Source organism: Anolis carolinensis, chromosome 4 (assembly GCF_035594765.1).
Source record: "Anolis carolinensis isolate JA03-04 chromosome 4, rAnoCar3.1.pri, whole genome shotgun sequence".
Classification (NCBI taxonomy): domain Eukaryota; kingdom Metazoa; phylum Chordata; class Lepidosauria; order Squamata; family Dactyloidae; genus Anolis; species Anolis carolinensis.
The window spans coordinates 4,313,299-4,321,528 of record NC_085844.1 but is presented as its reverse complement, the minus strand read 5'-3'; the positions used below and the strand labels follow the sequence as shown (position 1 = coordinate 4,321,528).

General features: G+C 41.9%; 1 protein-coding gene across 1 annotated transcript; it reads right to left on the bottom strand.

Moving 5' to 3' along the window:
* Nucleotides 1-2,601: 2,601 nt before the first annotated feature.
* On the bottom strand, nt 2,602-3,865 carry LOC100559619 (class I histocompatibility antigen, F10 alpha chain-like). The gene is made up of 2 exons (XM_062979325.1): nt 3,259-3,865; nt 2,602-2,972 (listed from the first exon to the last, which is right to left on the bottom strand). The coding sequence occupies exons 1-2, from the start codon at nt 3,863-3,865 to the stop codon at nt 2,617-2,619; spliced, it is 963 nt and encodes a 320-aa protein (XP_062835395.1). The 3' UTR covers nt 2,602-2,616.
* Between the last annotated feature and the right edge of the window lie 4,365 nt (nt 3,866-8,230).

Genomic DNA, 8,230 nt, shown 5'->3' with positions numbered 1-8,230 from the left:
GTTGATTTGCTTGGCTGTCGGAAGATCTGTGCACAATGGGTCCTGTGAGACGTCGGTTGCGGGAACAGAGTGTCGACTTCTGGCAGAAATGTATCCAATTGTCTGGTGATTTTAAAAGTATCAAAAGCTTTTGTGGCCGGTATCACTGGGGTGCTGTGAGTTTTCTGGGCTGTCTTGCCATGTTCCAGAAGCATTCTCTCCTGATGTTTCACCCACACCTGTGGCAGGCATCCTCAGAGATTGTGAGGTCTGTTGGAAACTAGTCAAGTGGGGTTTATATACTTGTGGAATGATGTCCAAGGTGGGAGAAAGGACTCTTGTCTGTTTGAGGCAAGTGTGAATGTTGCCATTGATCAGCTTGATTAGCATTAAATGAATTTTAACCATATTTTGCTAGGCATTCGAGAACTCCTTGTTTACTAGAGGCGTTTGTGCAGAAACCTGTCCTAGCAAACCACACTTCTGATTTCACCTTTTGGTGCATAGCTTCTTTGCGATATGAAAGAGATCTAGTAGTCATAGTACCATAAGCTTAACATGAGTCAAGAGTGTGATGCAGCAGCTTAAAAGGCCAATGCGCTCCTATGCGGCATCAAAAGGAATCTAGAGTATTATTATTATTATTATTATTATTATTATTATTATTATTATTGATATGAAGTATTTTAATGTGTTGCAATCCTATAGCTGTATCTTTTAATATATGTGTTTGGATGGTGTCATATTTTTATCTTTGTACTATAACTATGCTGTACTTTGCCTTAAGCCATTAGGAGAGGCTGGTAACAAACAAACAAACAAATAACAAATAATAATAATAATAATAATAATAATAATAATAATAATAATAATAATGTATATACTCGAGTATAAGCCTAGTTTTTCAGCCTTTTTTTAAGACTGAAAAAGCCCCCTCGGCTTATACTTGGGTGAGGGTCCTGGTTGGCTTCTATTTGGGTCAGCTTATACTCGAGAATATATGGTACATTTATTATTTTTCTCTATTATTATTGGTATTATTACATTTATTATTTTTCTCTATTATTGTTTCTACTATTACATTTATTTTACTCTATAATAATAATAATAATAATAATAATAACACATTTATTATTTCACTCTGATCTTATTATTATTACAATATTTATTATTTTACTCTATTTATTACTACAAGTATGATTTTCCTGTATTTATTATTATTACATGTATTATTTTACTCTATTATTATTAAAAGGATACATAAGCACATTTACATTGAAGAAGATGAGAATAATGATTTAATCAGAGCTGGACAATCTTATCTTAAATTAGAGCTTTATGTAAATATTCAAAAACATTTAACCTACTAATGCTTCAATTAATGTAATTTTATTGATATCTGTTTTTATTTCTGAAATTTACTGCTCTCGGCTTATACTGGAGTCAATGTTTTCCCAGTTTTTTTGTGGTAAAATTAGGTGCCTCGGCTTATATTCAGGCCGGCTTATACTCGAGTATATACGGTAATAATAATACGGGACAACCAAAACATCATGTGATAATCTCCAGCCAAAGGCACTTTTATCCTCCTGCAATTGCGCATGATCAGCCTAATGTGATAATAGTCCTACAATTCTATAATTCTAACTAGAAATTGAGCAACTGAAATGGAACGTAATTTTGTTGGTTACTTTAACAATATTTTTGGACGATAATCCTGTATCAGTTGCTCACTTTGCTGGACAGGTTTTGCTCTTGAGCTTTCCAAGAAAATCTAGAAGTTAAGGGAGAAGGAAGGCGAAATAAGGCTCCTGATGGGTTTGTGGATTTCGGATGTGCAGATTTCCGGGAAGGCAATGCTTCCCCCTATTGATGATAGCTTTGCGGGATATAAACGCCAGTTTCAATTAGTGCAATTAATATGACTTGTCCATTTCAAATCAAGCTAATGAGAGTCTGGGTTTGTCTCTGATTGAAGTGTGAATGCAGAAAATTAAATAAAAGCCGAGCCAAGCTGTTATCGACTTTGGGAGGCCGCTTGGTTTTAGCTTGATAGGAGGCTAGACCTGGGATGGTCTGTTGGGTTTTCAAAGGAATGATACTGTTCTGTGGGTCCTCGAGTCTAAGGGTGCATCTATACTATGGAATTAATTTAGTTTCAAAGTAATAATAATAATAATAAAGTTTATTTATACCCCGCCTCCATCTCCCCGAACGGGACTCGGGTGGCTATACACATTATGAATTCAAAAGAATTGGGCCTGAACCCATCAGAAATTAAATTTCACTTCAAATCTAAGGCAGTCTATTAGTTGGAATTGGTATGGCAGGACCAGAGCCTGGGTAAGACAGTACAACAGTCAGTGGCTATAGCAGAAGTTCTTTACATACATTTACAGCAAAATTTCATCTGGCATCTTCCGGTGCTACCTCACTGGTCAATAAGGTCTCAGGCTCCACAGGTCCCTTCTTTTCTACTCCATTCCCTGCCAAGTCAATATTCACTTCCCCATCACGCCAGTTTAGGAAAGGCTTTGATGTTGCTTCATGGGTTAGGTTCTCTTGCTTTTTCTTGAGGATGATCACACCAGCTATCACCAAAATAGCTAGGACTCCTAAGATGGCTCCCACAATAACTCAAATGTTGACGCCAGGCTCTTCATACGCCAGGACCATAGGCGTGGACAGGCTGGCATGTTCCAGATGGCACCGGAGGAGGTCCATCTCTTTGGGATCAATCTCGATGCTGAGCCAGGTGTGGTAGGTCCCATCGGAGTTGGGAGCAATGTTCCTACGGAGGGTCTCATGGTCCATGTTCTCCTCCCCCTTTCTCCAGGTGGCATCAATCTCTCTGGGGTGGAAGCCGTGGGCCTGGCAGATGAGGGCCTCCTGGCCATCGCTGGCTGTCGTGCGACTCACCCTCCCCACAGGGCGCTCTGTCCTCAGCAGGGTCTGCTTCCCGTAGTCCAGGTAATTCTGCAGCCAGTCAATACCGTGACTAGGACACGGAACAATGGCTTCAAGCTACAGGAAAGGAGATTCCACCTGAACATCAGGAAGAACTTCCTCACTGTGAGAAGGGCTGTTCGACAGTGGAACTCTCTCCCCGGGGCCGTGGTGGAGGCTCCTTCCTTGGAGGCTTTTAAGCAGAGGCTGGATGGCCATCTGTCGGGGGTGCTTTGAATGCGATTTCCTGCTTCTTAGCAGGGGGTTGGACTAGATGGCCCATGTGGTCTCTTCCAACTCTACTATTCTATGATTCTATGATTCTATGAATACATTCCCCCTCCAGGTAGTGATTGAAGCGCTGGGCTTGAATTTTCTCCCTCTCCCACCTCCTCTTGGTGATCTGAGCCGGGACATCGGCTGCTGTCCAGGTGAGGGTCTTTTTGTCAAAACTGAGGGAGCCCCTCCCATCATAGGCATACTGGTAATACCCTCCTTTGCTCCTGTCTTTCCTCAGCTCACAGCCGTACATCCACTGCCAGGTGTGAAATCCTCCGGTCTGGTTGTAACGCTCCCGCAGATTTGCCAAATCCACTCTGAATCCAACTTCTGCGTTCTGCGCTACCTGGGTTTGCTCAACCCAGTACTGAGGATCTGCCTCCCCCACCTTCTCCATCCAAGGGACTCGAGGCACAGCCTTCCTAGTTTGGGCATCATATTGAAAAAAGAGCTGGTCGTCCACGTAGCCCACAATCACGAAATGTGGCACCCCCGGGCTGGACTCCGTCACCCCCGTGTAGAAGAAACGCAGGAAGTGGAAGGAAGCACCTGGAGCCATCTCTGGCTCGGCGGTTCCCTTGGGCAGGGCAAGTACGGAGTCACCGAGGAGGAAGAGAGAGAGGCAGGCCGGGCCCAGGAGAAGCCACAGAGGCAGCGCCATCGCCCCGCTCAGAAGCGCTCCCGGACTCCGAAAAGTACTTTAACTGCCACGTCTCAGTGCTATGGAATCCTGGAAGACGTAGTTTCACAAGGACCTTTGTCTTCTTTGCCAAAGAGATGCCTCAACAAACTACAAATCCTAGTGATCTTGGAGATCTCTCATTCATAAAGTCACCATAAATTCAAGTCCACGAACAGTCTCAAAGGCAAGCAGTTAGATTAGATCCAAAAACACTGCAGAGTCCTTATCACAGTTAAGCAGAGATTTATAGCCCAACCTTTGACCTTGTATAGTAGCTCACTGCATCAATAAGCACAATTGAGCTCTGGCTTTCATCCAAACTCCTTTGGAGGTTTATTCTTCAGTCGTTGCTACATAAAACTATTTACAGGTCTGTTATTACAGTAGAGTCTCACTTATCCAACGTAAACGGGCCGGCAGAACGTTGGATAAGCGAATATGTTGGATAATAAGGAGAGATTAAGAAAAAGCCTATTAAACATCAAAATAGGTTATGATTTTACAAATTAAGCACTCAAACATCATGTTATACAACAAATTTGACAGAAAAAGTAGTTCAATATGCAGTAAAGCTATGTAGTAAATTACTGTATTTACGAATTTAGCACCAAAATATCACAATGTATTGAAAACATTGACTACAAAAATGCGTTGGATAATCCAGAACGTTGGATGAGTGAGTGTTGGATAAGTGAGACTCTACTGTATATAGAGATACTCACAACCATGGCAAGACACGCACACAACAAGGATGGCGATGGATTACAGATGCAGAGAATCATGGCAACGATAGCAGAGATCCACAAGGCAAATAGGAAATGCACAGACCTGCCACTCCAATTTTTTTTTTACCTCCAAGGACCACAGGAAGTGATGCAATCCTTGTCATGCCTGTTACATGGTCATGACCCATCTGTCCCTCTAGGATCATATCTCCACTTGTTTTAACCATTCAGTGGGATGTTCTGTGAACACATGTCCATATGAACTGTATTTCTTCACACACTAGTGGTCCATATTGCGCCAAAATGCTAATGTGTATGTGTGTGTGTAAAGAAATCCTTGCAAAGTTGGTTTGCAAAGGGAACTCTGCAAAAGAGCTCAGCTTTGCAGAGGCAAGGCCAAGCCTAAAACAATGTATCTGTTTGATGGCAGGTGGCTGGGATTGTCAGTTGGGAATCTGGGCTAAAAGAGAGAGCACAGAAAAAGACAGGGCTCTCTAGCTACGGTCAAGTAGTAATTTTGAATATGCTATGCTGTATATATTGATGCTGATTGATTGGTTATTGATCTTATGCAACTACATGGACATTGTACGATTGCAGAACTGTTTTGTATTTCAACTCAACAAGCAAGAGTAAAGTTCCTTTGTTCTTTTCAATTCCTCTGCCTAGTCTGAGTCTTTTGCACATGGTGTTAACTGGACGCTACTGATTCCGCTAACACTCACCTGGTAACAGTCCATGCAGTGCATGCCTATTTATTTATTTATTTATTTATTTATTTATTTACAGCATTTATATTCCGCCCTTCTCACCCCGAAGGGGACTCAGGGCGGATCACATTACACATATAGGCAAACATTCAATGCCTTTTAACATAGAACAAAGACAAACAAACATAAGCTCCGAGTGGGCCTCGAACTCATGACCTCCTGGTCAGAGTGATTCATTGCAGTTAATTGCAGCTGGCTTGCTCTCCCGCCTGCGCCACAGCGCTAATGCAGCATTTTTTATCTGACAGACTCTACTGACATCCACTTTGGTTGAAATGAATAAACCCTCCGTTCTTTGCCTTCAACCTGTTCATGTCTGATTCGGCCCTTTGGAAGCTAGATAGGTCGGGATCCCGAACCTGCGATTCTTGCCAAGCTGAAATCACTTAGTGATGCAAAGCATCTACAGTCAACTTCCCATGTCTGCAATTTTAACTTCTGCAGATTTGATTGTGCATGGATTTGATTAATATGTTCGTTCTAGGAAACTCTACATCCTCCAATGCGCTTCTGTGATCAAACTCTGGCAGAACTATGCTTAACCTTAATTATGCTGGAGAATCTAGAGCAAGGGTCCTCAAACTTTTTAAGCAGAGGGTCCATGGTCCCTCAGAGTGTTGGGGGCGGCGGACTATAGTTTGAAAAAAATACAAATTCCTATGCACACTGCGCATGTCTTATTTGTAGTGCAAAACAAATATGAAAGAACAATACAATATTTAAATATAAGAACAATTTTAACCAACATGAACCTACCAGGATTTCAATGTGAAGTCTAGGCCTGCTTCTTGCTGATGAGATAGTCAAGTTACTTAGGATTGTTGTTGTTGTTGTTGTTGTTGTTGTTGTTGTTGTGTGCCTTCAAGTCATTTTGGACTTAGGGCGAGCCGAAGTCTAAAACTGAGGGGGGGGGCCAGATAAATGACCTTGGAGGGCCGCATTCGGCCCGCGGGCCTTAGTTTGGGGACCCCTGATCTAGAGCTTCCTCGAAAGAACACTTGTCTAGACATCTGTAGGTCCTCCAGAATGATTCTATCAGACATGGCTCATGGATTTGCACTGCAGACATTAGGAATCCTTTCTTGAGCATGTGTAGGTCCTTCAGAGCAATTATATAAGACACTGACCACAGAGTTTGTTAGAAATGGCAAAGCATTTCTAACAGAATAAAATGCTGTTAAATGAGCATGTGGTATATTGATAGCACCTGGGTATGACTGTGAATGTCATGATGCAATACCTAATGGGGGTGTGGTAATGGCTGAGTCTTAACCATTGCAAAGGGGTTGCATCAGCCAGAGTCCCTTATTGATGACCTATCAGCAGGTGGATCTATATGAAAGAATCCATCTTTCTCTCTCCTCTGTAACTCAGTCTGAGTATCTGCCTATGTATGTGATTATCCAATGATCCTGATTGCTTGCAAGTATAAAGAATGAGGATCTGCGAATCCTGATTGTATATTTGTATATATTATAACAGTGAAGATATTTTGGATGAAACCTGAACCTATGAGTTTACTAAACAGTGTGTAGACTGTTGGGAATCACCCTGGACTACTCAAGTCTAAATGTAGTCAGATAGATGATAGAGTTAGATTGAGGGAATCCTTTCCCTGTTTCCAAAGCATGCCTAGACAGGCTTTACTGTGTTTCACTCTATCCTGTTTACGTCACATCCTTTACTTTGAAGTTAGTAGAAATGTGAATCTTTAGGGACACTAACTTCTCATTGGTCAGAATGTCTTTTATGGCCCCAATAAACTGGACCATGAGGTTGGGACCATTTTGGTTCTCTCTCCTCCCTTTGTTCTTCTAGCTAACAGTACGTCCTGCCATCTCTCCTGGCAAGATGTAACTATTTAGATGTTTGTTATTTTTCCTTAGAAACCAGTCTAGAGTAGACTAGACAGCTCCCAAGCCTTTCTATCTACAATGGAGTTCTTTTTACCTGAATAAATACCTTTTTTTGAACTTTTATTGAGACTCTGCAGTCCATTGCAATCCTAAACTAGACAAAGGCTTCTCTTTGCTCGCCCTGTGTAAGTAACTGTTGCATTTGAAAGCTTTTGCTTTTGCTACTCTGCTGATTTTTGGTGGAATCTCCCCCAGAGAGGGTTAAATTGAGTCTAACCGCTCAGAGATTACCACAACATAGACAAGGTCAGATGCTGGTAGTTGGACTCTGCTATAGACGGGGTGAAGCATATTTTTGCTGTGAAAGGAGTCTGCTGTATTTTGCTCATTTCTGTGACACTTGCTATCCAGCTTGCAGCGGTTCGGGGAGGTCGTGATTTGGAAACTATAAATCTATTCACATACCAGCATCCCTCGACAGAGTCAAGTGGCACCAGAAATTGAATACATTCATTCCACAGTAGATGCTCCCATAGTTTGCATATCCTTCCTCATTAAGAACTTCTGCTTTCTTGACTATCACACTATTTATTTATTTATTTATTTACTTACAGTATTTATATTCCGCCCTTCTTTCTCACCCCGAAGGGAACTCAGGGCGGATCACATTATATACATATTGGGCAAACATTCAATGCCCATATACACATAGAACCAAGACAGAGACAGACGCAGAGGCAATTTAACTTTCTCCTGTGGGGATGTTCGATTCTGGCCACAGGGGGGAGCAGCTGCTTCATCATCCACTGTGATGGAACTTCCTCATTCCAATGTCATAAATTAGTTAAATTTGCCTCTCCACTTTATAAGTGGTACCTTATTTCCTACTTGATAGATGCAACTATCTTTCGGGTTGCTAGGTCAGCAACGAGCAGGGGCTATTTTTTATTTTTTAATTGATGGGTGCTCACCCCGCCACAGGCTGGCTTCGAA

Excerpts from the sequence above, each read along its gene's own strand:
- LOC100559619 (XM_062979325.1), bottom strand. The coding sequence starts at position 3,865 with ATGGCGCTGCCTCTGTGGCTTCTCCTGGGCCCGGCCTGCCTCTCTCTC. Across the intron at positions 2,973-3,258 it reads TCACTACCTGGAGGGGGAAT|GTATTGACTGGCTGCAGAAT; the intron begins GTATTCATAGAA and ends GTCCTAGTCACG.